A 27,295-nucleotide genomic window follows, 5' to 3' on the forward strand; every position below is an offset into this window, starting at 1 on the left:
TCCGATGAATTTCAAGAGAAACGAATAACCTGGCTTGAAATGTGACAAATTAAGCCGTGAGGGAAAGCAAATATACAGCAATTAGACAGTTTTGAAAGTGAAAATTGATAATGTTTATTTTGCCTGCAAAAGTCTATAACACATTTTCCGCTGGCGTCATCGGCTCTACTTACATAATTAAACAAAGCAAACGATGAAAAGGCTTTCTGGCAAATCTGTTTTCTTTTCAAATAGAGTACGCTATCTTAATTCCTTTTGCTGATGTTATCAAGAATCGAATATGCCATGAAAGTTGGTATTACACAACTGTGATATATTTAACCTGAGGGCTTAAACTGCGGCAATTCAAACAAAAGTTACCTTTAATTTTGCCTCCAATTGTAAAAAAAATATGATGTTTGCTTTGATGTATTTGTCTTGTGACAGGCCTCTGAGGGAGACCTTTTTGTTCCACGGACCGTTCACAAACAGTGCTAAATATTACTAATTAATTAAGGAGAACTGGTAATTTTCCCTGCAGCTTTGACTGTGATAAATGTATCATTGTTTGGGGGGGATAGGGACGGGAGAGATGGCATTATGGCTATTGTCCTCAAAATTGTGGTAAAAGGTAATTTTCTGTTGTGAGCAAAACCCCTATACTTCGGGTTTACGAGTTGTAAATGCAGTTATTAAGGTGAGTAAGACTGAGCGGCGAGACGAAGTGAAGGCTATGTTTGCCTGTAAGCAACTGAAAGGACAAGAGGCATATATGGAAATTGTTACTCTGGGGGCTTGTTAAGTAACCTTGTCAGTAAGAAAGGGCTCATAGAAAGATATGAACAAACGGTGACAAGTTTCAAGTTTCAAAGTAGCATTTCATGCGTGCCGAATCTAATTCACAGTTAAAATACATATGAAACTCAGCGACGTTTAAATCAACGAAATTCGACAGATTTGAACTAAATGCGGCTTTTGCCGTAGCATGGTCAGTCAAGCTGACAAAAGTTTGACTGTTTTTGTTATAAACGTCGAATTTCACATGAGCGAAATCGAACGCATAAATCATTTTAACTACTAGATGTTTACAAGTTCATGCACGAATCAGAAGACGCGATTCAGAAAGCAAAATGGCAGAATTGGCAGGAAACGCCAGCGTCACTGAGTGTATTTGCCATGCATGACATGCGCTGTACTACTTATCAGTCACTGAAAGAAGAAGGCGACATTTTGTTCCCAGTTTCGTTGCATCAGCGAAAGCGACAAATGGAGAAAAATCCTTAGAATGAACCGCCTTTTTCTGCGGTGAGTGGCGTCTTTGTTTCGTGCAGAGGATATTTACACTCGAGCTCATTCTTCATGGTGATTCTCGTTGACCGCCATGGTGGATTTTACTGATGGACCTCGAGCCATCTTATTCGGCACAATATAATTAAATTCTAACTTTGAAACAAAATGTTGAACTTTTTAGTTCGAGTGGACTCGAATCATTTTATGTATTAGATTCGACACATGTCAAGTGTGACGTTTGAACTTACTGGGTCCAACATGATTATCAAAGGGGTTAGAAGATGGCGATTTATCTTGAAATCCAAGTAGTTATGCATATAGTTATTGTTTTTCGACTGAAGAATGGCACGATATGCTTCACGCAAACTTTTTTGGGCAAAAATGCTGTTAAACTTGGACCGCTCGAGTTAACTTTGCCTTCTTGTAGGCTGCGTGTAGAACGTAAGCGACATAAGCCAGGTTAAGAGTTAAGATCTAAATGAACGGAAATAATAACCTTATCGTCACGTAGCTATAGCAACACTGATGTTATTCAAAGCTTTGGATTTGAAACTTTTAATTAATCTCCAGTACTGTATGAAGTACCTTGTTCGACTGCCTGAATTCATGGCTCGTTGAATTATTTGTGTCTGTAGACAGGCGGGCATGTATATGAAGCCACATGCCTTCCTGTTGATTTTGAATTTGACGCTTATTGTGAACAAAGAATTTTTGATCGACTCAGGGGTTCGAGCCGAATAATTTGCGATTCTTCCTCAAACCCTTTTCAGTTTCCTATGAGACACTTTGGCAATACTTCAGGTAATTTCGTATTTTAAGTACCACCCGCCCAGTCCTCTTCCACTCTTTTTTTGGGGCTGGCTCTTCCCGGAATGTCCCCCGATACCACCCGCCACCCTTAGCCTGCGAAAACAGCCGTCATTCCGAGTGGCGTTTCGCGAAAAGCCACTCAGGGCGGGAGCGAAGAAGGACGGCTGTTTTGGCAGGCTACAGCCCACCCAATGCATGTTCATAGAAATGAGCGATCCTTTACTGGTTCCATTAATGTGTTGTGTTCATCGATCGATGAAGCAGTAGCCTATTCTGCTACGTTAATAAACTGTGGCTTATGACCTACAGTCCTAGGTCAGCCAATTTTAATTTTAAATAGTGAGACTAAGTACACATAGTTCTAAGTGGACCATTCTCGTCCCCAGAGGCCGCGCTCATTTTGGTCAGCACCAAGAATGGCGACCTCTGGCCAGTTCAAACACCGGAAGTCCGCGATTCATGAATTTCCCGTCACTCTGCGCATGCTCAGAGTCAAGTCTGACAAATCTGATTGGTTCCGGTCTCATTCTACTGTGTTTGCAAAGCCAATCAGAACCGGAATCTCATTGTACCTGTCCAGAGGTCGTGATTCTCGGTGCTGACCAAAAGGAGCGCGGCCCATGGGGACGAGAATATAAGTGGACATGCTCCGTGTGAGTGAATGAGATCAGCTTCCCTAGCCAGGTCTTGTCATAGTCTTCCTGCTCGGGAAGATAATCAGAGAACAAAAAGGTGCCAGTTGTCAAGATCATTAAAGTCAGATGATTTACGTCTTTTGAGTAGCCTTGCATGACCTTTATTAAGCACTAAGACTAACGAAGAATCTGATATCTGCTTCAACTAAGGGACCGTTCATTTTTTATGAGGGAGGGGGGGCTGGTGGGATTTGGGAAGCACCATTTAAAAATCGCATGACCCCCCCCCTCAGCTTACCAATTTTTTCACATGGCCCCCCCTTATAGCGGTCATTTTTTGGGATGACCCCCCCCAAAAAAAAAATTGAACAAACAATATTTAGATTTCAACTTTTTTAATATTTCTCTATTATCCCCCTACTTCACGTTATTGTGCTCACTATGAAGACAATATTTACAATCCCTATACTACAGAGAGCTGTTGTTTAAAAAACAAATCAAAAGAAAGAGAAGTCAATTTCGGATCTCCTAGTTATGGCTCGCCCTGAGCGTGTGGCATTTGGCCTCTCATTGGTATCTTCCTCATCTGAATTGATGAATGCAAGAATGACATCACTTGAGTCATCTTCTCCCCTAAAGTCAATGGCATCACTGTCATACTCATCATTGTCACTTTCATCCGTTTCACTGCTGTCAGCACTTACCCTGTTGTCATTTTGTGTCGATGTCCTGGCATTTCTCAGTGTTGGTTGGCCAGCTCTGAGAGGACTCTTCTGCCGCAAGCCTGAATGTCTTACAATTGCCTTTACTTTCTCACTCTTGCTGCTTTTCAAATGCTGCTTCAGCCCGTGGTGGTTCAAGTACTTGTTTTGTTCTGGAACACGTTGCTTTTTAAGCTTGGTTAGATCTTCGCACAACTCAGTCCAAGGATAATCCTCATATGATTTATCTTTTGTGTCCCTACTTAACTTTGCCTTTTCTTCTGCTCTCCTTTTCCTTTTAAATTCCAGCACTTCAAGATGCTGAAGATAATCCACCACAAACTTTGATTTGACAATAAACTTATCTGCAAATAGAGCAACGCTCTCTGGGTCAGATAAAACCAGCCTGCCACCTCCATGCTCTTTCTTCGCTTGGTCCCTTGGCTGCCAGTCATCTGGATCACGCCCTTCTTTTGGGGTCTTCTGGTAGAAGAGGTAGTGGTATTCCGGTAGGCAGGAATGGTCAGGAACTGGTTTAGGATATCTTTCTAAGGGTGATCCAGTCCATTCACAACAAAAAGAACAAATTTCTCCTACCTTTTCTTGACAGGACAACTTTAGAAACTCTCTGTAGTTCTCCCCCTCCTCATAGTGCTCATTCATAAACTGCTCAATCTTACGGAAGTAACAGTAACCTGGAACAGAGTCTTTCCTTGCTCCTGCATTGTGATACTGAACCAAGTACGAAATGTTGTGAAAAAACTGGAAATCTGTTGATGTGTTGTGTGAAACACATTGTCACATTTAATTTACAGATGTCTTTATTTGGAAGGTTTTTACCTCTACTCTAGTGATAGGCATGTATAAATGTTGCCCTGTCCAGGTAAAACAAAAAGCTACGAGTGTTCTCAAATCTTGCAAATAGTGGATTACTTTTTATAAATTTTAGCATACTTGTTGTGGTTTAAATTTATCTATGGTTTAAAATTTCTTAATTTTCAAGGTAAAATGGGGTTGACTAGCCTACACGACTTTTACGGTTCGTGACATTTGTACATTTACCGTTCTCCGTTCGACCTTTCTTGTCGCTTCACTCGTGTTCATGAAGGGCACTTCATGTTGTGTAATAAGGAGGAATTGAGTGGAGTTGAGCCGTTAGATCGTGCTGTGGCAAATTTTTACAGGTCATAGGTCTGCATGGTTTCCGCTGTTATCTGCATGTCGACTCGTTGAGTTTGACACCTCTGTAATTTGCCATGTGTTTATGCATTGTTTAGGCTCATTTCTATTGCAAGATATGCTTTTAAATCTCCATGAATTTGCTTTTGAGGGACAAAATATGAAATTTACCGTGAACATGTTGCTTACTTGCATTCTATATTGTGACGCCGGGCCCGGCTGTGATTAGAACTGTTTGCAAGCACAGTAGGTAGATCGTTATCACGGATATCATATTTGTTCTCCTACGATTTCCTTCGGAGACGCCGTAGCTTTACTTTGAGAAAGCTATACGTTTGTCTAGAGACATTCCTATGTTTCTTGCAGCTATCTGATCGAGCTTGTGTTTCTCTTGCTCGATGTATAGGTTTACTCCTCCTTTTTATTTCCTCCTCTTTTGCAAACCCCGTCTTTAAAATGGGGTTGATGCTATACGTTGAGTGCGTATTTTTGCTTTAAGCTCCTTGACGTTAGTTGAGTGCTGCTATGTCTTGCACGATGTAGAACGGGGCACGTCCATAATAATCATGAAAGAGGCTCATTCCAAAATGCGCAATAATGGCGAAAGCGACGAGTCGTTTAAGAAAAGGTTTACAGCTGAACGATCCAGGCAGTTTGACATCTTACAAGCCGTAGCCAGAAATTCCATACAGCATGGCTGCCAAGCATGCGCAGGGGGCACACATGTGGATTTAAATATGGCGGCCGAACATAGAGAGAGTGTGGAGAGTAATGTAAACTTTGCCAGTTTTTGCTAATGTTGCCTAAAACACAGCTTTCCCCAGCTTAAAAATGCGAAACACAATGTATAAACAACAGTTTATTCGAACAACATGCGATGATAAAATTGTTTTAGTCGGTGCCTTTTACTGGTACGTAACCTCAGAAATAAGCGTACCTTTCTCCCATAAGTCTCTGTAAATGGTGGTTACCTTCATATTTTCTTAAGCTCTTGATGCAAAGATCGTCGTATCGACACATTTCCCCAGCATTGCATTCGAAAGATAAGATGAAAAGCTCGCCAATTAAGATATCTTCTCCCATATAAACAGCAGCTAAGGCAGTGCCATTTCAAGATAAAAAGTGCTATTTTCTGTAAATGTCATCAACGAAGTGAGAGCCATTACACTGAGGCAAGAATGGCCGTTGCTCCTGTCTGTTTTCGTTCTCTTCGACAGCCATTTTGTTTTTCCTCGTTTCCTTGGTCAGTGGTGTTCCCTCTTGCAATAGGAAAGCCGCTGAACATGAGAACCGGCAGGATTTGGAAAAAAGCGGGAAGATTGCGGGAAAATCTTGGGAAAATAAAATATTTATAAATGCCATGTCTGAACTACCACCAAATAAATCATTTCAACTTTGGAAAATCGATATTGTAGATAAATCTTTGCAATATGCAAGAAACATAGCAACAAGAAAGGTAGCCTTAACAATTTCTTTGGCATATTCAACCATTAAAGAGTGGTATTATCTTGTGAGGGAGCAAGAAAAGTTTCAAGCAGCGGGTCAAGATGCTAATTCCTCTCATCAAGAAGGTGAGTAATTTTGTCCTGATATTTACAACCTTGTAAACTTTTTGGTATATTTTCTTAACCTTCTCTGGTGATTCCTTGATAAGAAGGTAGGGGTGGTAGAGAGTGAAAGGGGAAGGGAATATCCATAAGATGAAAGATACAAAGTAACATAACATAAAAAAATATATATATAATCATCACCAACATTTCAGCTGCATAAAATGTACTTCACGAGGCCTTAACATGACCCTGATGAAGGCCAGTCTATCCAGCTAAAAAAAGGTGATGTGAGAGCAAAATACATCATTTTTGTCCTCATTATTTTGTGATCTACCATACACTTTATTATCAACAGGATCTCCTTTTTTCAGTGGATACTTTTTTTGTGGGTTCAAATCTCACTCACCTTTAATTTTCTTTTAAATATATATTCAGTAAATATGATTATTTACAGTGTATAAAGCCAGGATTCTCTTCTATACTGTCCATTGATTGATTGATTTATGCCTGAGAGTATGTTTGTTTTTATTGATTATTTTTTTAAATTTTCTTTTAGAAACTACAAACAACTCTGAGAATATCAACTTCCTCTGGAACTATAGAGGCCTCCAGGGAATTCTATATACCAAAAGCAATGGGAAGGCCAAGTTTTACTATGTCAATGATGGAAGAAAGCTAATGTTTCCAGATTTAATTGATATGTGTACACCAGCACATGCATTTGTAATCAAAGATGACATGGGTACACGCCAAAATGTCCATGAGCAGTTTGCAAAAAGAGCAGCAAATGTTCTATCACTGTATCGCACAAATAAAGGTAAGAGAAACTGGGAGCAATTGGATGAGAAAACATTGAAATTTCATTTACATGAAGACCAATTAGCTTCTTTTCAAGAGGTTGAAGATGAGGTAGTTTCTCTACAAAATGATCTACAAGAATGGAAAGCAGCACATGCAAACCTGGAGGCAGAAAAAAAAACCTTTTTGATGAAATGAAGGACACTATCAACAGAATGGGTAAGGAACTATGTCAACTTCAAAATACCAACAATCAACTTCAAGAGTATATCAAATGCCTTGAGAAAGATGAAGGGTTTTCCTACAATGGAAAAAAAATTTCTGAGACTAAGAACAGACAACGCACATTGAAGGCTTTCCTGACTAGAGCTGAAACAGCTTTGTGGTTTTCACAAGCATTTGGCCTTCATGTTGAATCACTTAGAGTTAAAGAGGCAGACACAGGGAAAACATACGAAGTAAATGTTGAAACCAAAGCACAAAAATCAGGCGAATGTTCAAATCCTGTTACTAACATAAACGATTCCGACATGGAAAAAGTTCAACAAATTCTTTATCTTCTTGATAAATTCTGTGTCAGTGATGAATTTTACCACGAATTTAGCATGATTGAAAATGGTCTTCCAAGATCTTATCTGATTAAACAATGCAGAAATGATCTGGACAAACTTTGTCATGTGACACCTACTCCTGGAACAAATGAAGGTGCACAAGTATCATTTGAATCACTGCTCTTGCAGCAAATTTCAGCTTTTAAAAAGGAAAATCCAGAGTTTGATTTTGGCAATGAAACACTAAAAATAAAAATCAGTGGGGCTGGAGCTAAAATGACACAGAAATCTAATTACATTCTTCTCTCTTGTGCACTACTCCAGAAACAAGACGAAGTTAGTCTGCCAAAGGAAATCATACCATTGCAGTAGTCAATGGTAGTGAAAAGTATGAAACACTACAGGTATCTTTCAAGACTACATTTTCAGAAATAAATTCTCTGATTGACAAAGGCACTATTAGTGTTGATGGTCAAGAAGTTAAGCTTGAGTTTTTCCTAGGAGGGGACTATAAATTTCTACTGACAGTCATGGGACTTAAGGGGGTTACATCTTTATATGCCTGCCTATGGTGTAAAATCCATGAAGACAAAAGGTGGGAAACAGACAAGCATTTCCATCACTTTAATTCACCACCAATGATGAGAACACTATTGGAAATTAAGGAGCTGGTGAAGAAAGGAAAAGGTGATTACTGCTGTGTGAAGGAACCACTTTTGAACATAGACCTTGACCATGTCATTGTAGATGAGTTACACCTGCTGCTACGTGTAATGGATGTGATGCTAGACAACATTATCACTGAAGTCATTGACTGGGATAAGATTGAAGATTTCGAAAAATCATCCAAAGAGCCTCAAGGCATCCATTTGAAAAAGCTCGTGAGTGAGATCAGATCCTATGGTGTGGGTTTTGATGTTTGGGAACTCCGAAATCCAGCTGACAATAAAGGCACTGGAAAGTATGAATTTACAAGTCTGTTTGGAAACGACAAGAAGAAAATTCTCTCCTTGCTACCAGAAAATCTCTGTAAAGTGCTGCAGCCAAATACCTGCACTGAAATATCCAAGGTGTGGAGTGATTTCAGAAGTTTGTATGAAGACATAAATTCCTGGTCCTCAGACAAATCTGTTGACACTTTTTGGCACAAGGCACAAAACTGGTTGGAGACCTTTATTTCTCTCAGAGGAAAGAGAATTGGCTATGAAAGAAAGAGAATTACTCCATATATGCATGTACCTTTTGCTCATGTCCCTTATTTCCTCCATACACATAAATCTCTAAAAGTATTCACTGGTCAAGGAGTTGAGAAAAACAATGACTCAGCAAGGAATGTAGTGCTTCGAAAATCAAACCACTTTGACTCAGTTGGAGATATTCTTAGACTTGAAAACAGACAATGGCTTCTAAGAGAAAGAGAAAGAGCAAGCAGAAAGTACACAAAACACAATTCTCAATACTGGGAGCAAGAAATCAGTGTCAAGCGTGCGGGTAAAAAGAGACAACCTGAAGCAAACATACCCAACATGGAAAGCAACAACTCGCCAGACACATCTACATCACAAGTTCAGAATGAACAACCCCAAGCAAGAAATGGCACAGATCATGAAAGGCCGGGAAATAAAAGAAAAAGGCATATAGACGATGGGGGAAAAGGAAACAGAAAAGGGAAAGGAAAGGGTAAACAAACAAAACAGAAAAAAAAAAGAGTCTAGCCTGAGCAGCTACAAAGCATGCACATAAACAGAGGAATCTTCAAAATATAAACAAATATAAACAACAATTTCAAAGCCTTTATGTAACTTTCTGACTTGACATAACAACATAATTTCTTAGAAGCAGGGTTATTAATGCGCTTAATAAGCAGGGTATTAGCTTGTACCTAAACCCATCTAAAAGCATGCATTCACATTCTCAGTTTCAATCACAATACTGCAATTGAGCGCTTGTTAAAACTTAAACTTACTTTTTCGAGATGGTATCTGGGCTTAGGTACAAGCTTCCCCTCCACAAGTTTATGTGTCTGTGGTCCCAAGCTCACAAAAGGTTTTGCTCTAATTGGAAATATGACTTGTGTGCCATCTCCAAGGTTGTCTATGTAAGAGTCCCAGTCGGGACATTCTTTTAAAAAAGAACAGCGGTTAAGGTCAGTCTTCTCTAACAAAGTACAACCAGATTTTGTGCTGGGTCTTCCTCGTCCTCTAAAAATATAATTAAAGACATCATGTCTAATTTCTACTACAGTTGTGGCTGAGGCTGTCTGATGTTTGCTCTTGAGATGCTGGAGAATAGCAACTGCCAGTAGATCAGATCCCTCTTTAATTCTTTCCTCTGAGGGTTTGGACATTCTAAATGCCCTAAAGAAAATAGTTGGGATCCATTATTGTCTAAAATACATGCAATATTTTTGCAGAAAGTGAAACAATAACCAAATAAAAACACTAACAAAATTGCTTATAATGCGAAAGATGACATAAAATTGTTATCTTCTCTTCTCGTGTCCCAAACTATTTCGTACTAGATCGAGGAGTAGTAAAAAAATAAGTTCGTACGTTTAATTTTGACTGGACAAAATAATGCTAAAAGAAGCACCTTATTGCGGTTTTATTAAGGTTTTCCTCCACTTCCCACGTGTCCTCCAGCGAACTGTACCCTTTCCAACGAATTAGGTACTCATTCTTAAAGACAAAATACATAGAACACTTGTTTATGTGTGCGGTAAAAAGTGTACACAAGGTTATCAATTCATTAGTGACGTTACGTGCTTCAAACAAGCGTCTTATTTACCTTTCCTTTATTTCTCCTGCAGCTTAAAACTCTTTCCACTTGAAAGTAAGGGCCTTTTTTCCTTTTCCACCGACTCTCAATGAAATCTGCCGTATTGAGAGCATTTAAGCTCCGATAATAGCCTTGGGAATGCTTTCCTCTTCGTTTATCCGCCATCTTGAATGCAGAAATTTACGCGCCCGCCGTTCGAGCCGCTGACTGTACGGGATTTCTGGCTATGCAAAAGAAGCAATCTTTCTAAGTGCGGATGGCTGTTCAGAAAGGGCGAGTGAGTTTTCCATGCCAGGGTACCAGTTGAAGCCCAGTGATGGAAGAAAACTGAACTTCTCCATCAAAGAACACAGAGCAATGGTGGAAAAGTTGAATGCTACGATTCCACACTCTTTCAGTCCAATGGGCTTGCTTTAAAGCAGGGCGAAGAATTTGCCCACAGTTTTAATGTAAAACAGATCAAATTTATAGAAGCTAAGTTGACGAAGGTCACGCAGGACATGGAAGCACTAGAAAATAAGAAGAGCAATTATAACAACATATTCAAGGGCATACTCAAACAGCACATCAACAAAAGGAGAAGGAAAAAAGAAAACCGCAGAAAGTGAAATGAAAGAAAGAGGAAGCGGACTGAAAACAGCGTCCAACGAGTTTATGGAATCTGTGTTGGAAACCCGCTAGGAAATGATCTTCCACAATGCCTTGTGTACCCTCCTAGAACGGCCGTCCCGGAAGAGTGTATTGAAGTTGAGCATGTTGCCACGTCGTTATTTAGAGGAGATGGGCCATACATCGCACAGCTCTTGGAAGGGAATTATTTCACTAATGCTGCAAGAAGCAGAATCACCACCAACCTTGAGCAGGAAGTCAGAGATTATGTTTACACCTTCATGTACCCTGAAGAGTACACTCTGACGGAAAGCATTGCTGCTTCTTGCAGCATTGGTGAAGGAGACTCCCATAGCAGCACAAGCGGCGACGAAGAACTCGACGACAGCGAAGATGAAGATGACTGCCAGTGAAAGTTGCATTCGAAAATAACAGTGTTAAATACTTCTTTTCAGTAGCTACAAATGCTTTTTGTCGCCAAACGTTTTTTTAAAGCAAATGGAAAGTTTATAATAAATTTGTATCCTGCCTTCTATGTTTATTCTATAGCAATTTTTTTGATATTCAAACATCATGCCATTTTAAAGTTTTACTAAAATATTTCACGTGACCCCCCCTTTCCCCCTTATTTTTTTGGGATGGCCCCCCCTCGAAAGCCATTTTTTTTCGCATGGCCCCCCCTAAATCCCACCAGCCCCCCCTACCTTATAAAAAATGAACGGTCCCTAAGGGCCGGATGTAGTAATGGTGATTTCGCTCAAGCCTGAAAATGATTACCATTGGTGATCACTGCAAAACGGGTTATTCTGTTCTCAAAAGCTAAGCGTGTTTGTATTACAGCTATTACCTCAAAGTTATTCCCTCAAAGTGCTTTCAAAACAATTCCGTGGAGCTCCTGGCTTCCAAAGTTTCTAGAAAATTCGGCATACATACTTTGCATGATTCTGTCACTTATTAAACAAATGTATGAGGAGAGGGAGAACCCCTGACATTTCTTCGAAACGAGTCGGCTAACTGACGTTTGGAAACGCTCATGCATCATGTAATAATATTCTAGGGAACTTTAGACTTGAGATGTAGTTCTAATTAATCAACCACAGAACGCTTATGTTTGATGATATAAAGCAAAGCGAAAATAAAGCTTACGTACTAAGAAGAGTGTGACATAACGAAATTTTACGAGGGGGAACCCCTGACATTTCTCGGAACTGGTTGCGGTTACCGTTGGTTATATTTATCCTGCATAATTGATCCCTGATTCACAAACATCCCATTTCAAGAAATAATAATGATAAAAAAAATCATTTTAACCTTGTACTGAGCCAGGATAAACTGAGCTGAGTAAGCTCAAGACAACCGAGCGCATGGGAACACTTCGTGCCCTCATCTTTTAAATATCACCAAATAAAAAGCAGACAGCATGACGGAGGGAAAAAGGTATGCAGTAGTGCTTAAATGGCCTTTAAACTTTCAGTTTCTAGTGTATCGGCGTTATTCGATTCAGTCATCAGCCTCCTACAGTTGTCAACTGATCAAGGGGGAAGCAGGGCTAGAAAACACGTAAGATGGCGGGCACTAGTTCACAAGATAAATTGATCAAGACACCAAGCGACTGTGAGAAGCGAGAGACGAGAATAACAAAAGAAAACTTATACATGGTATTAGCCCTGTGGATGGAAAAATTTCCTTTGCAGTTCTCGAAAGAGCAGTCATATAAAAGTAACAGCAACTCAAAGAAATTCAAGAAAGTTGGAGTGGTGTTTGTTTTGCCAACCGATCGAGTATTGGCTGCCGATTGCAGTCGCGATGGCGTCCATGGAGTTGCTCGTGTCATGGTCAACCATTGTGGCAAACTTGAGGGTTGTAAAGTCTTCGTTTCTCGGAAACCTTGCTCCCTTTGTGCTAAGCTTCTTGTACAGTCCAGAGTATCTCGTGTGTTTTACCTGCCGATAGAACCGGAATCAGAAGACGAAGGAGAGCTGGCGAGGGCAGATAATCTCTTCAAAGTCAGCCCGGTAGGTCAGTCGGTTTTCGTTCCTTGCGTTGAAGAAAGGGTTTTGACGAAAGACGAGAAGAGGCTCCCAGTAGCAATTACACCACATGATGTTCGCATTTGCCAAGACGAGCTTTTCGGAGAATGGTGGAACACCGAATGGATCGAACGTGCTCAAAAATGTCTTCCCTGGCCATGCCTGGATATCAGGATGAAATCTCAAGTCCAAAGTGATTTTAAATCCCTGATGAAATGGATCGCCGTTGCCAAGGCGCCAATGGACAAGAATATTGTATTCAGGCGGGTGAAGATTACAGAGGATTTTGATGCGATAAGCGATGATTGCGATGCCAACGACTACCCCGACTTCAAGATGGCTTACCACATGATGATTTTTGCCAAGATGCTCGCTCGCCAGACTGATGATCCTAAGACTGGTGTTGGAGCTGTCATCTTGAAGGGTAAAGATCCGGTGGAGATTGCAACTCTTGGCTGGAATGGCTTTCCATCCAAGGCGTTGTATGGTGAATTTCCACGAGCCTCTGACGCTGATGCCGCGCTGGAGACAAAGTTCCCTTATGTCATCCACGCCGAACAAAACGCTCTCCTGGTGCGGAACACCAAGGATTTGACAGATGGTGTCTTGTTTGTCACAAAACCTCCCTGCGATGAATGCGCACCTTTGATCAAGCTCAGTAGCATAAAGACTGTTGTGCTCGGAGAGACGATAAAGAGAAGTCCAAGAGGGGAATTGTCTTACGACTTGATCAGAGAATACATCCGAGAAGGGATTGTAACCTGCTACCAAATGGAGATCAAGAAGACGCAGGCAAAACGTTCTGCGTCTGACCCGGAAATAAGGAAGAAAATGAAGTCGAGTTAAGTATTATGGTGTGAAGTTCGCAATCGGATGAACATCTGCGCCTAGCATTCATCTACAAGAGATCTTGAAACGATAAATCGTCATTGTAAATACTTTTTAACGTCACCCTTGAATATTTTATTTTTAGACGGAAGGCCACAAGTTTGCTAGCGTTTTCTCATGGTTTAGTTTTGCTCTCTCTAAATAATTTTTACTTACTCGAGTATTAAATTTTTGCGTTTAAAATGATAATCATTATTTACCTTGACTTGTAGCTAGACGTAGACACTGACCAGCTGGTAATTCGGTCGGGGTGATGCCTTTCGTATTTTGCAAGTAAAGACACTAGATACAATCAATCTTTATAAAGAATGTACAGTATATGCATGCTTCTTAGAACTTTTCTCTGGGGTAAATCGAGCCAGAGTTTTGTACAGAAAAGACACCATTTAAAGCGTTTAAAGTGGTACTATGACGAAAATCGCATCTTTCCTATCTAAGCCATTTTAAAACATAAACAAGTCGTCTGTATGAGAAGAAAAATGCTGTTTACTATTTTCAAATATCTCTTTTCGTTCCAGAGATATTTAAGTTTTTAAAATATGCAGATTAGCTTAGTGATGATGTCATACACTCAACCAAATTTTGATCAAATATGATGAAGAAAGATATTTCAGCCAATTTGTATCAGAAATGTTTGATTCTTTGCAGTAAGATTCTACTTAATGTGCTCAACAATGCGAACTTAACAGTTTTGTTACCATGGCAACATACTGGGTTCCAGACCTCCCCAATTTTAAAGGCTTTTCTGCCCACCTTTGGCATTCCATTTTGATATTTACTAATGGTGCCTCATATACATGATCCAGCAAGCATATATATCTATTAGCTCGAGTTCATCGCTTCGTTTAACGTTTTTCGAGCTGAAAATCACTAACATATTGAAATTAAGTGGGTGGGGACTGGGAAAGAGTGAGTTGCCATGGGAACAGAATTTTATATAACCGTAGACGTGTTTTCTGTAGAACTATTAGCCTACCAAGTTTCAATGATCTGTGTTGCAAATTGGCCAAGATAGCTCTATTTATATAATTGATATAATATTGGGTTGAGTGTATGACATCATCAGTCATCTCATTTGCATATTTCACACATTTTTCAAACTTAAATATCTTCGGAACCAATGCAGATATTTGCAAACGGTAAACAGCGTTTTTATTCTTTCATGGTATTCTTTGTGATACACCTAAAAAATCAAGGGGTAAAAATTTGATCATAGTACTACTTTAAGCCAAGCAATAATAAGGGATACAGTATCTCACAAATTTCATACCAGTAGTATACATTTGTAGATAGCTTCCAGAAGTGCATAAGAATTTCATTACGAGAGCTATGAATTGTTATTTTGGTCATTTTTATCACTTGTAATTCATAGCTCAGCTTAATTCGAACTGCCAGATTAAACATTCGTTAATTCGAAATCTTCACTTAGCTTGATTTGTTAACTCCAGTCAGGTTTAAAACTCTAAATAAGCGAAAATAACTTGCCTGAGCATTGTTTCAAGAGTCCCAATCTACATGTTAATTACTAGAATTAAGGCCTCGTCCAAAGGCCGTACCGAACTGAAATGAATTTGGCTCGGCAGTGGCATGACAAAAGAATGGCGGTGGTTTCAAACGTCGAATTTAATTCAGTCGCGCCGAAGATCGGAAGCCGGAAAAGTTTGCTTTGAAGACCATTTTAAAGGAGCTCAGTCACGGTTTGCGCATATTGAAAAGTTTAGCCTCAATTTTTCAAATTCGTCGTTTGTAATCCGTGTTACTCTTCTCCATCCTTAGCCATCCTTGTTCCTTTATGGTTTATCATCATCTCTTTGGTGTTTTTCTATTTTATCAAACTGCTATTTTCGGGTATCCTACCATTTAAAGGTAATTTTTTCTGTGGCCAAAATAACTCAAAATACCGTGACTGAGCGCCTTTAAATGGTAGAAAGCAACGGCAGCTGATGCAGCAGGCTATGAATTCAGTTCGGCACGGCAATTGAGCATGCCGTTTAAAGCCAAGTCGCGCTATTGCCGTGCGGCACGGCAAGACCTGCCGTGCTGTAAGTAGTTGCCAAACTTAATTCTTGTTTGAGGACTTGCGCACATCGACCCGGCATCGAGAACCTGTTCAGTGCCAAAAGTTAGCTCGTTTTATATGGGGGCCCGTTCTGCTCAAAATTATGTTAATTATTTTTCTAACACAGGATTAATAAAACTGGTTATAATTTGTATCGTGTTTCATAAATAATTATCTCTACTCTTATTACTTTTTCGTCTCGGAATTTATTGAACCTGTCTGAAGTTTTGTTACTCCTGTTAATGTTCCTTTCACATCGCGCGTGAAACACCCAGCATGCTATGCAGCCAAGCGTGTTACAATTCCCATATGCCTGTGCGATCGTCATTTACGAGCACATGGTCATTCGTTCGACAGGGTTTGCGAAGCGGATCGGAGAGCAATTGCGCCTTTTAAAACAGGTATATTTTGATTGTTTGTTACCTTATTCGCAGCCTGAGATTCAAAGATACGATTCACTACATTCTTATGTAAAAAGTAGGTTCCGAAACGTCGTGTTGAGGCGAAATAGTGTGGTTTGGAACACGTACTCGTATCTCGAGCTCCATGCAGGTTTCTCTGGCTTCCATTGCATGTGCGAGTAAAGACTTGAGCTTAGGCTCATATTGTTTTATGAATCGAAAGCTTGCTGCTTGTGAACGATTATAAAGTCCACTGTGATGACTAGAATAATCCCAGCTCGCTTTGAGTTCCTAAAGGGAAACGTTGAAGAAAAAAGCATTCTCTTTCTTTGTCTGAGTGGATTGCCCCATGCCGACCAGCTAAGCTTTAGAAATTTTCATCTCTCACTAGCTGTGCAAAAGCCTCTTAACAGAAGTAGGGAATGCTTTGGTGAGGTAGATGACTATTCTGTGTAGATTGAATTTGTTCAAATCTTGGATGACTCCTTAATGTCACCAAAGGTATTTTAGATTAGCAAATTAAACTGACCAATTTTTTCTTGTTTGCCAGCAGCATAACCTTCCCACAATAGTTGAGACTGTTAGCTTGTGATACATGAACAAACAGGTTGGTATTCCAATTAATTATAATTAACATGTAAATAACTGAACCATTACAGTCAACATTTACCTTACAGACACCCTGTTTATTATGGACACACCGTAAGACATGCCGCTATTACAAACAGAAGCTACATCCCTGGCCAAGACTGCAGAGAAATGTATGAAAACAACTCCTGCTATTACGGATGCCTGTTACATTGTATTATGGAAATTGCAGACACTTCATGTGGCCTAAAACTAATACTTATTTTTTATTGTTCTTCTTGACACAGTGGACTACTTGAACATATTGATAGAGGTAATTATTTTACAGTTTGGGAATGTTTAGTAGTTGCACTCTATTTTGACCTGCATTTTGATTATGTATCAAAGTAAAAGAAACTGCAAGTCTGTATAGCAGATTTTTGCTATTACGGACACTAAATGACGGTTCTAAGGGTGTCTGCTATAACAAGAATTGACTATATCTCTAAATTCTGCAGAGTAACCAAAATTTTAGCTGTCTGAGTCTCAAGATGTCTTTTCAGGAGTGTGATCTATAGTGTGTGGGAATGCGTGACTTGGAATGTGGAAACAGCTGAAAGGTTGTTTAGTTCAAAAGTAAAGACCTTCATTATCATTGGTTAGTTTCCAGACCAAACCACTGTGATGACTAGAATAATCCCAGCTCGCTTTGAGTTTCACAACAGAAGCGCTGAAGAGAAAAGTATTCTCTGTCTGAAGTCTGAGTGGTTGTTTTATCAGAACTGGTACCACATGTAGATGTACCATCCTGATTTAATTTAGTGCCCAAGTGCCAATTTGATTTTGGAAACTCCAGGAATGGTGCTTTTCAGTAAAACATATGAAATATGCAATACAGTATTCCTACCTCCTTCCTAACACTGAGCTCCAGTTCTGCCCTGTTATTGCCTATATTAAAGTTATTAGACTATAAAATAAATGTTCTGAAAGTGTATCAAAGTAATGAAGTCACTTTTAAAAATTTTCCTGTAGGACATGAGGCATGGAAGGAACTTCGTGGTTCATGGTGTGATTCCTGTTACTGTAATCATGTGCATCCCTTTGCTGGGTAAAGATACAGCAATGCATGGAATGTTTGTGGGAAAAAATCAGTCAGATTATAATTATGTTTAAAGGTATGGTCAATTTTTCTTTACACATCAAAACATTGTTATTCTTGCTCTAAGTTTTATAACCACCTACAGTGCAGCTCAGATATATCCGAACCAAAATATACGCGTAATTCGCGTCAGCCCAATACGCGTATACGCGTATGGATATACACACATACGCGTATGCATATACGCACATACACGTATACAGTATATATGCGTATGCCTGATTAGTATGTATGAGCTAACCTATTGTTTTTTCTTCTCTTAACAAGTCATTGTTGTTTTCAATGGCTTTCAATGAATGATCTGTGTCAAATATAACTGGAGATATCATTTTTTCGATGAGGATCTTCAGAACGCTTAATTCAGACAAACATTTTGCAAGCGAAAACTCGAAACATGATAGCTTTCATTGATCGGCAGGACGTTTTAACAACGTGCAAATTTCGCTTTGAAGCCTTTTTCATTCCCAGAAATGTAATGTCCTTTGTTTAACAAACAGTGCTTCACATAAAGAAACTTGTGGGAATGCATAACAAAGAGACATATACACGCGTATATACGCGCATATGTGCGCGTATATACGCGCATATGTGCGCATATATACGCGTATATGTGCGCGTATTAACATACGCGTATACGCAAAATACGCTCGTATAATACGTGTATGTGTAGTTCACATATATCTGAGCTGCACTTTACATGTACTTTTTATAAGCTAAGTCATTATCTAATATATGCAAATCACATATGACAAGAAAGGCGTTAGGGTATCCACTAGTTATTTGCTTTAATACTTACTTAGAACATCATGCATTATTTAGTTTAGTACTTTTTACATTGAAGTTGCATGTCTTTTCTGTTGCATAGAATACAATGTAGCACCTAAGAGTAACTACAATCATGTACAAGGAGTATCATGTTATTAACATCTTCCTGAATAATCTGATTCAGCTGAGTCATAAACTAAATGTTGTTTGCATTGCTGTTGGTGAGGAATTTATGTTTAGACAAGCATATGATAGAACGCGAGTATTGCATGTTGAAAATTCATTCTTTGAGATGGCATTAACAGATAAACACATTCATAAATTACTGAAGTTGCTGTGTTGAAGCATCACAATCTGTTATCAGTTTAACAACTTAATAGATTCCATGTTGCCGTACACCTCTTCAGTAATACAGTAGACCACAGGTGACGTCAAAAGGTGGTAAGAACAAAAAAGTGGCACATACAGTTAAGCCGTTAGGCAGGTGTGTCACTGATGTTTTTACCACACTTTGACATATTCTGTGGTCTGTTACTGAAAAGACACACAGCAACATGGAATCTTTCTGTTTATATACCGGTAATAAAACAAAAAGAAAAATGTTAATAATGTCATCTGTCTCTGTCCTCCAGTAGATCATAAGTAAGAAACCAATCAAAATGCAAGAATTCTGTGACTTACTGTAGAAAATGAGATTGCAGCAAGTGTAACCAGGAGAGTTAGGCCCAGTTCAGACGCCAAACTTTCCATGACCCGAACCAAATACATTGAATTAAGTACATGAAAAGTTCGGCGTTTGAATCAGTTAAGAACAACTATTTGAATTTGGAACGGCCCAGCCGTTCTTCCCGCCTAGCTCAGCTGGAAATTTCGGCTTTGGAATGGCTTTGATTCAGACATCGAACTTTTCATGAGCCGAACCTAATGCATAAATTATCATAACGTATTTTACAAGCAGTTTTTACTTTGCCTGAAAATCGCTGACATTTTCAATGTAATTTGGTTTAAACTAAATAAAGTTCGGCGAATTAAGTTCGACGTCTGAATCAACAGGTGTAGTTTTGATAATTTGGGTTGCTCCAAATTCGAATTAAGTTCGGCTCATGAAAAGTTCGGTGTCTGAACTGGGCCTTAGCTAAGTTATAAATTGCAGCATGTAACACAGTGTTAAAAAGTTGGTAGAGCATCCTTTTAACATAACTGTTGACTTACTGCAGAAAATGAGATTGCAGCAAGTGTAAGCAGGAGATTTAGTTAAGTTAAAAAATGCAGCCAGTAGCACAGAGTGTTAAAAAATTAGCAGCAGCATCCTTTCAACCTCCCCTGGATGGACATTTTCAAGTGACTCCATGGGTGTTGCTTATGGGAGGTCTAACTATAGCTGAGCTGTAGTCAACTGTTTTGGGATACCCAACAAGTTTGCAAAGTATAGTAAAGAAAAAGTGTCACCGCATGTACAGAACATACAGTAGTATACAATCAAATCTCAAATGAAATTACACATAGCTGTAATTTTTCTCCATGCACCATCAGGGATTGATGATGGTAATAATACTTTAGTTAAACATCATGCCATGTCTTTGTGACCTATATGACTTATCTGCTGCACACTGTAAGGGAGTTTAATTTATGGTAAACCCTTGTTAATGACAGTAGTCTAAAATTACATCTCTGTTACATTCCAGATTCAGACCAATTTTATTATCCTGTGTATGAAATGATGAGGGTGTGGCAGGCATTTCATTCAGGTAAATGTATACCAGGATGCTTACTAGGAGAATTTCTTGAGGGAGATATTGTTGCTGTCAATGAAGAAATTTTAAAAGACAAGCATATGACTGAATGCATTTGTTGAAAACCTCAAGTCAGAGACAGCTTTGCAATTTAAAGTGATTGAGCCATGTGCACTGCATGTCTCTTTAGTTGTTGATTCAATACGTTTTGTGATAATCAGACAACATCTTGTACTTGTACACATTGACACATGTGCTGTCTTTTGTATGTTACAACTGCTCAGCTATCCCCCAAAGTGCAAATGTTTTATTTGTGCTTTGCTGAAACCTGACTAACACACATGTGATGTTTATCGTTTTCATGGTCCTAGGAAGACAGTTGGGAAGGTTTTTCTCTACTGCGATGTGTTCTGATATGAAGGTCAGTTCAGATTTGATTACCAAGAATTTGACAGTGTATGCTGGTAAACGTACATGTAGTTGCGAGAACCTAGATATTGTAATTATATACTTTACGCCATGCATGCTGTAGTGCTCATTGTTTTGTCAAATGATGAGATTTTTCACAGACCTGTTCTGATTACTTGTGAGGAATGTGAAATTGTCTTCTGATGATCTTTCCTTTGTATTAAGTGACATAATGACAAATTTGGTACTATTCGCACTGTACTCTACAGGCTGTAGCTTTTAAGCATCAAGAGTATCCATAACTTTTGTAACGTAAACAGTATACTAATTACAGAAACATTTATTGAAATGGAGACGATGTTGAATAATTATTATTCATTTGTATTTATTTTCATAGATTGCTACCTCCTTGAAGTAAATGGTAGCAATGGATTCATGCATTAGCATACATCATTGGGTCGTGATGCACCCCTGATACAATATTGATCATCTTGAGTTGTCTCTAAACTTCCCAAGTCCATCATTACTGACTGAATTAGTAATGGTAATAGGACTGAGTGGAGTCCAATTCGGTCTGTAATCATGCGAGTGATAAACAAAATCAGATGACTGGGAAGCGGGAGTCTGATTTGTCAATTACAAGTATGATTACAGACTGAATTGGACGATACGATGTCCTGTTACCAATTAATCAAAACTATGACAAAATTCGAGAAATGAACAAACCATCGATTGAGCGCTGAACGATTAAATGTCGTTATGAATGCTGAAAAACACAGCAGTTTACTCAACAAAGTGCACCACAACAGCGCACGCAAAATGACGAATACTGTCCAATTACAAGCATGATGCTTACACACTCTCCAATTAATGCTCAAATCAGGCTGCTGATAGCCAATCACGTTCAAGAATTTTGTTATAGTTTTGATTAGTTGTTTTATAACATTACCAATGAAAATGGCAAAGGGATATTAATGTTGCTCACACCATCAGTATGTACGAATGGATGTTCTGAATTTGCAAGCTATGCTAGAAAGCTGCTTCATCCACAGCTGGAAATAATAATATTGTTCTCGTTACTGCACATTTGAAACATTTGAAACTTTTGAAAAATAAACAGTTTAGGAAGGAGTTTTCAGTGTGAAAAAAAGAGACTATTACATGTTCAGTCTTGTGAGCTGTTTTGGTAGATGTACAGATATTACTCTAGCAATGGTAGAGTATTTGTGGTTAATTAGTACTTTTTGTTTGTTTTTGAAGGAGAGGAAGTGGATTGGGGAACCAGGAAAAATTCACCCGAAGACAAATTCAAGAAAACTTGTTGACAAATTATTCTGACCAACCACTAATATTATTTAAAGACCATGGAGTTCCTTGAGTGTATTGATAAAAATGCTCACGGATTTCTAAATAAACAGATGAGGCAATCAAAGGCAGGTACAGGTATCTTCCTATTGCTTGGATTATCTCACTGGACTTGCGTTCAAGTATATGGAAGCTTTGTTATGATCGTAATTTCAGCCCTTTGTGCATGTTTCAGCTAACTTTGGCGAGTTGTGTAGTTTAAATGACTTTTTGTGATGGGCGATGAAGATAAAATGTCTCGTTCGTATGATCATCAGTGATTAAAAACGAATCTTACAGAGCTCTCACAAAAACAAGTGCTAAATTAAATATGGGTGTGCATGTACCTGTATGTAAAGGTGTGACTGATGTTTATGTGGTGTTTTCCACAGGTGTGAGGCTTTTACTGCCCAGAAAGGAAGGATAAGGCTTCCCTCAACAATTTTCTACACACTTTTAATGCAGCTCTGAATTATCAATGGTGAGTTTCCCGCCCCCTTTTTTGTTAATTGGATTACTGGTAACGACAGCTGACATCTTCTTCTCACTTACAGTCTTCACATTTGTAGTTTGCCTTCTTTGAATTTCAATTTGCTTTGTTTTGATTTAAATTTAAACCTACACACTCCAGGTGCTGCCATTGCTTGCATTTTATACACAGAATGTGACCTGTCAAACTTGATTTCTTTTTTACATATGTTACAGGAATGTTTATCTACTCTTGATCATGTCCCTCGCATTTTACACGCAGGAAGGAACGGTAAGGAGCTGTATTTGGAGTGGAGAGCTATTTGAAGTTTCAAGTAGTGCTTAGGCAGTCTCGCTGCCATTATATTATGTGAATTATTTTCATGTATATTATGTTTTATTATGTGAACATGGCAAAGTAACCTGCAGGATTGTAGAAAATAATCTTGTAAATTGCTTGATACATGGGGATAGATTGATTATTTTGATCTCATAGATTGAGGAAGCTATCTGGTATCCGGTCATTTCGCCCCATGGTCATTTCGCCCCAACCAAAAGTCACTTCGCTCCATACAAGAGTTACTTCGCTCCATGCAAGAGTTACTTCGCTCCATACAGAAGTTACTTCGCTCCACGATATAATTAAAATGTATATATGCTTTCAAGATTGTCTCTATTTGCCTAGCTAATGTTATAATCGTCCCATTTATAAATACGATCTTGATGACATGTTTGTAATTGATATTTTCACTCGCCCTAATCTCTCTCTGTCGCGCACACTATGCCGATGTTGTTGATGCGCTCGTTGGTAATTCGCGCTCGTTGATCGATGGCTGATCAAATTTCAGAAACTGTAACCCTGTAGAGAACTTAAAATGCGACCGAGATCTTGGCGCAGTTTAAGTGCGATTGAGTCTAAATATCTTTGTTTGATTACGCGCGTTGTTTAGCATTCACTTGTAGCACTTAGCAACAAGGTCAAACAAAGTCCGTTGATCGATCGATGGCCGATCGTATTTGAAAAACTTTGAAAACCATCCAACGACTTTTACTCTGTAAAGTTTCACCCACCTGTAAAACAACCACCCAGCAGACCTTGGAGCAGCAGTACCTGCCGCAGTAACAGCAACAGCTCAGGCCAAAGCTACAGCAGATATCTTCAGACCAGCCTCTGCCATCGTCGAGGAAGTTCTGCTAGACCAAATGACCGATGGACCCTGCTCAAGTTCACCCAGGCCAGAGTATATCGCCCGAGCTGCCAACAGAAAGCGCCAGCAGCTACGACCGAAAGACCCGCTTGATCTAGACTTCGAGTTAGAGGAAGGCCACATCCCTGACGGTTTCTTCCGCTCCGGCGTTAAAGTGTGTGGTCGTCGCCACCTGATATTCGCCACTGATCAGCAGCTCCAATTCCTGGCCGGAGCAAAGAGCTGGTACACTGACGGCACCTTCAAGCTGTGCAGACGACCATTCACCCAGCTCCTGACCATCAACGCGTTCGTAAAACACGAAGATCACGCCAAACAAGTTCCGCTGTTATTCGTCCTTATGTCCGGGAGGAAGAAGAACGACTACTGCAAAGTCTTCAAGAAGCATCTGGAGATCCTGCTATCAGCCCCAGCTGCAGAGCAGATCACCTTAGACTTCTAGAGAGCAGTGTGGGCAGCCCTGAGAAAAGTGATGCCGCAGGCCAAACTGCAGGGATGCGTGTTTCATTGGACGCAGGCTCTATGGAGAAAGGTGAGATGAAATTTCATTTAAATTGACAACAACATGCCACCATTTTAATTTGGCCAGGTTAATAAAAAAATAAAAACAAAAAAACAATGAATTTGATTTAATAGACCAAAAAACTACTAATTTTAATTGAAATCACAATTACTGAAAGAAGCAAATCAATTCGAACTGAAACTATTTTTTAACGAGATCGGTTATTTACGAAAAAAAACCTAATTTTAATGGCATAGCTAAATTGTATTCAATTTTCTCCCTAGGTACAAGAATTTGGTTTACAGAGTTCCTACAGCCACGATCGAGGGACCTTCCACTTCATAAGAAAGATGCTGGCGCTGCCCTCCTGCCAGGGAACGAAATCCGGCCGATGTTCAACCGCCTCTAGCGCCAAGCTCCTGTCTCATTGCAGCCCTTCACTGAGTACATGTCCAGCAACTGGATCAGTGGCACCACCTGGAGCCCGTCAGACTGGACGGTGTTCAAGAAAGCCGTGAGGACAAACAGCGACATCGAGGGGTGGCACCATGGCCTCAACCGCCGAGCCTCCGGACGTGGACAGCTGCCCCTGTACCTCCTAATTCAGCTCCTGCACAAAGAGGCCAAACTTACTGCCCTGCAGATCCGTCTTGTGTCTGACAGGAAACTCAAAAGAATCCGACGACGCAAGTACCGCGAGCTCCAGACCAAAGTGTTCGACTTGTGGGACGAATACGAGGTCAACGAACGGTCAGCCAAGCGGTTGCTGAAAGCCTACTTCTACATCAATGCACCGAGGGACTAGGCGGATAAACCAAACAAACAAAAAAACAAACGGCTCCTTTAGGAGCCACCAAATAAAATAAAAGCAATGATCAACAATGCAATACATAGAATACAGAAAAAAAAACAAAAAAAAAAACATGACAATTCTTTTAATAAAATATAAAATCATAGAAAAAGCCGAATAATTTATGCAAACTTATCTTTATTCAAACTCGTAATCTTTTCTAAAAGCGGTTTCGCACATGAGCTACTTCGCACAGTGACTCACGTAATTGCTGCGTTGTCATGGCAAGTTTTCAACCAATCACGCGCGGTAAAAGTGAGGCAACATTTACCGAATGTCGTCTCTATCGAGTAAGTAAAACTACTGGGCCGCGATAACGATGAGAATTAACAAGGACACTTCAATTATCCCCCCCCCCCCCCCCCCCGTGCATTAACGGGGTTTTTGAGGCATTACAACGTAAAAAAAAAATCGTGTTGAGGAAAGTAATCGTACGAAATAATATTTAGCGTAAGCGAATGCGACTGGAGGTTGCATTAGTTAATAATCTGAACTGACATAAATTTCAAAATCAGTCCAACTCCAACATCAAAACAAAAAGTTCTCGACAAATTTCACTAAATTCTTACATGGAGCGAAGTACCTTCTGTATGGAGCGAAGTAACTCTTGTATGGAGCGAAGTGACTTTTGGTTGGGACGAAATTACCATGGGGCAAAATGACCGTAATTCAGCCATCGTCGAGCTGCATGTATTGCAGAAAAATTTGAAGATCTCCGTTCTTTGTTAGGGCTATTTCCTATGCTGTTGCTTTTGAAGGAACATCGTAAATTGTACCTATATACAAACAACTATAAGAAATTCCATTGTACCGGCAGTTTAGAAGGGCATACGTTCTTCCCAACTCCACAAACATAACAGACATTTTCTTCCAGAAGGAATAGCCCAACCAACTTATCTCTTCATTGAAAGGTTGACAAGGGAAACTAACCCTGCATTTAATGCTATGTTTCAATCCGCAGATGTTGGTTTTTGGTTACTTTTTTTTTTTTTGCGGTCAGTGGATGTTAAAATACAGATTGTTTTGGGCGAGGGGTGTTCTTATTCAGCGTTGCGCTTAGGCACAACCTGATAATGAGCCCCGCTCCAGAACTCGGCTGGAACTGCAGTACCTATAAAAAGTACGAATAAATGTCAAACAGTCTAACTGTGCATGCTTTTGTATATTTGACAAGTCGATTCGCTTCAAACCATGTGATTAAAAAAAAAAATGGTTGAGAATAAAATAAAATCTAATAATGTGTGTAAAGTTCTATCACAATTTCTTTATCTAGTATAATACTGATGTAAATTAGTTGTAAATAGTGCGCAACAATAAAGAAGTTGAAGTGTGTGAGTGGAGTGACATCTTAAACTGTATCTGAAGAACACATGGGAAAGATAACATACCGTAAACTTCCGAAAGAAACGACCCCCTGAAAGTAACCTCAAAAAAACTGTGGCCGGTAATAATTCCCGGAAGTAGCGACCCCCCCCCCCCCCCTGGAAGTAGTGAGCCCACCGAAAGTAACGATCCTCCCCCTCCCCCTCTCCCTTATGCGACGAAGTGTTGTGAAATGTCAATATTCCTACCTCCTCAGTTAAAGTTGTGCCGTGTTATAAAAAACCCGTGAATTTTCATCGAGTTACAGGAACCTACCATAGGAAACTTCCATTCAAATTAATATCATTTTCAACAGGAGCGCATTAAAAGGAACGCTCTGAGATATTGTTATACGGCAGACCCTCTTGAGCAGACTAACATAGCAGTGCGTCGTGAAGTACAATAGTCAACAGTATCTGACTTGCTTTCATGCCGACCTCTGACAACACGGCAACATGAATTTAAACTGGAACGAAGAACTCGATCTCGTGTTTTAAGAACTGTTTGTGCGAATTCTCGTCTTTTATTTCGTAAAAAGAGCTCAGTCGTACCAATTTTTATATGACGCTTTTTGCTTCCCGAATGTAAAAACCCTCGAAAGTAACGACTCCCAAAGGAAGCGAGCCCCTAAGGCTGCTAATTCCGAAAGTAACTAGGGTCGTTACTTTCGG

The 27,295-nt window shown here is 39.6% G+C and overlaps 2 protein-coding genes and 2 pseudogenes across 15 annotated transcripts; 3 read left to right on the top strand and 1 right to left on the bottom strand.

Annotated features, from left to right (window-relative positions):
* The first annotated feature begins 6,463 nt into the window (after nucleotides 1-6,463).
* Nucleotides 6,464-9,628, top strand: LOC149106058 (uncharacterized; annotated as a pseudogene).
* LOC110040569 (uncharacterized) lies at nucleotides 9,267-10,642 on the bottom strand. Its single transcript, XM_089298070.1, has 3 exons — nucleotides 10,281-10,642; nucleotides 10,086-10,171; nucleotides 9,267-9,850 (listed from the first exon to the last, which is right to left on the bottom strand). Exons 1-3 carry the CDS (start codon nucleotides 10,434-10,436, stop codon nucleotides 9,418-9,420), a joined length of 675 nt encoding a protein of 224 aa, XP_089154196.1. The 5' UTR covers nucleotides 10,437-10,642; the 3' UTR covers nucleotides 9,267-9,417.
* A 969-nt stretch (nucleotides 10,643-11,611) lies between these two features.
* LOC110049434 (dCTP deaminase-like) lies at nucleotides 11,612-26,594 on the top strand. 13 transcript variants are annotated; one of them, XM_089298739.1, is made up of 12 exons: nucleotides 11,612-16,258; nucleotides 16,650-16,693; nucleotides 16,809-16,865; nucleotides 16,936-17,019; nucleotides 17,134-17,159; nucleotides 17,858-18,000; nucleotides 20,435-20,497; nucleotides 20,854-20,903; nucleotides 22,151-22,327; nucleotides 22,627-22,715; nucleotides 22,940-22,994; nucleotides 26,224-26,594. In XM_089298739.1, exon 1 carries the CDS (start codon nucleotides 12,446-12,448, stop codon nucleotides 13,754-13,756), a length of 1,311 nt encoding a protein of 436 aa, XP_089154865.1. In that variant the 5' UTR covers nucleotides 11,612-12,445; the 3' UTR covers nucleotides 13,757-16,258; nucleotides 16,650-16,693; nucleotides 16,809-16,865; nucleotides 16,936-17,019; nucleotides 17,134-17,159; nucleotides 17,858-18,000; nucleotides 20,435-20,497; nucleotides 20,854-20,903; nucleotides 22,151-22,327; nucleotides 22,627-22,715; nucleotides 22,940-22,994; nucleotides 26,224-26,594. The 13 variants fall into 13 exon arrangements, with proteins under 13 accessions (XP_089154865.1, XP_089154864.1, XP_089154868.1 ...); XM_089298738.1 differs by having other exon boundaries at nucleotides 16,812-16,865; XM_089298742.1 differs by lacking the exon at nucleotides 16,936-17,019 and adding an exon at nucleotides 17,389-17,483 and having other exon boundaries at nucleotides 16,812-16,865.
* Nucleotides 23,003-25,247, top strand: LOC110049465 (uncharacterized; annotated as a pseudogene). The gene is made up of 2 exons (XR_016210012.1): nucleotides 23,003-24,442; nucleotides 24,697-25,247. The product of XR_016210012.1 is annotated as an uncharacterized LOC110049465 (transcript).
* Nucleotides 26,595-27,295: the final 701 nt, after the last annotated feature.

Source organism: Orbicella faveolata, unplaced genomic scaffold (genome assembly GCF_042242905.1).
Source record: "Orbicella faveolata isolate gen_17 unplaced genomic scaffold, um_ofav_v1 contig_3, whole genome shotgun sequence".
NCBI classification, from domain to species: Eukaryota; Metazoa; Cnidaria; class Anthozoa; order Scleractinia; family Merulinidae; genus Orbicella; species Orbicella faveolata.

Bases quoted from the DNA above. Each gene is read 5' to 3' on its own strand.
- LOC110049434 (XM_089298739.1), top strand. From the start codon at position 12,446: ATGGCGGGCACTAGTTCACAAGATAAATTGATCAAGACACCAAGCGAC.
- LOC110040569 (XM_089298070.1), bottom strand. From the start codon at position 10,436: ATGGCGGATAAACGAAGAGGAAAGCATTCCCAAGGCTATTATCGGAGC. The intron at 10,172-10,280 runs GTAAATAAGACG...TTTGTCTTTAAG, and splicing joins GCAGGAGAAATAAAGGAAAG to AATGAGTACCTAATTCGTTG. The intron at 9,851-10,085 runs GTGCTTCTTTTA...TATTTTCTTTAG, and splicing joins CTTAATAAAACCGCAATAAG to GGCATTTAGAATGTCCAAAC.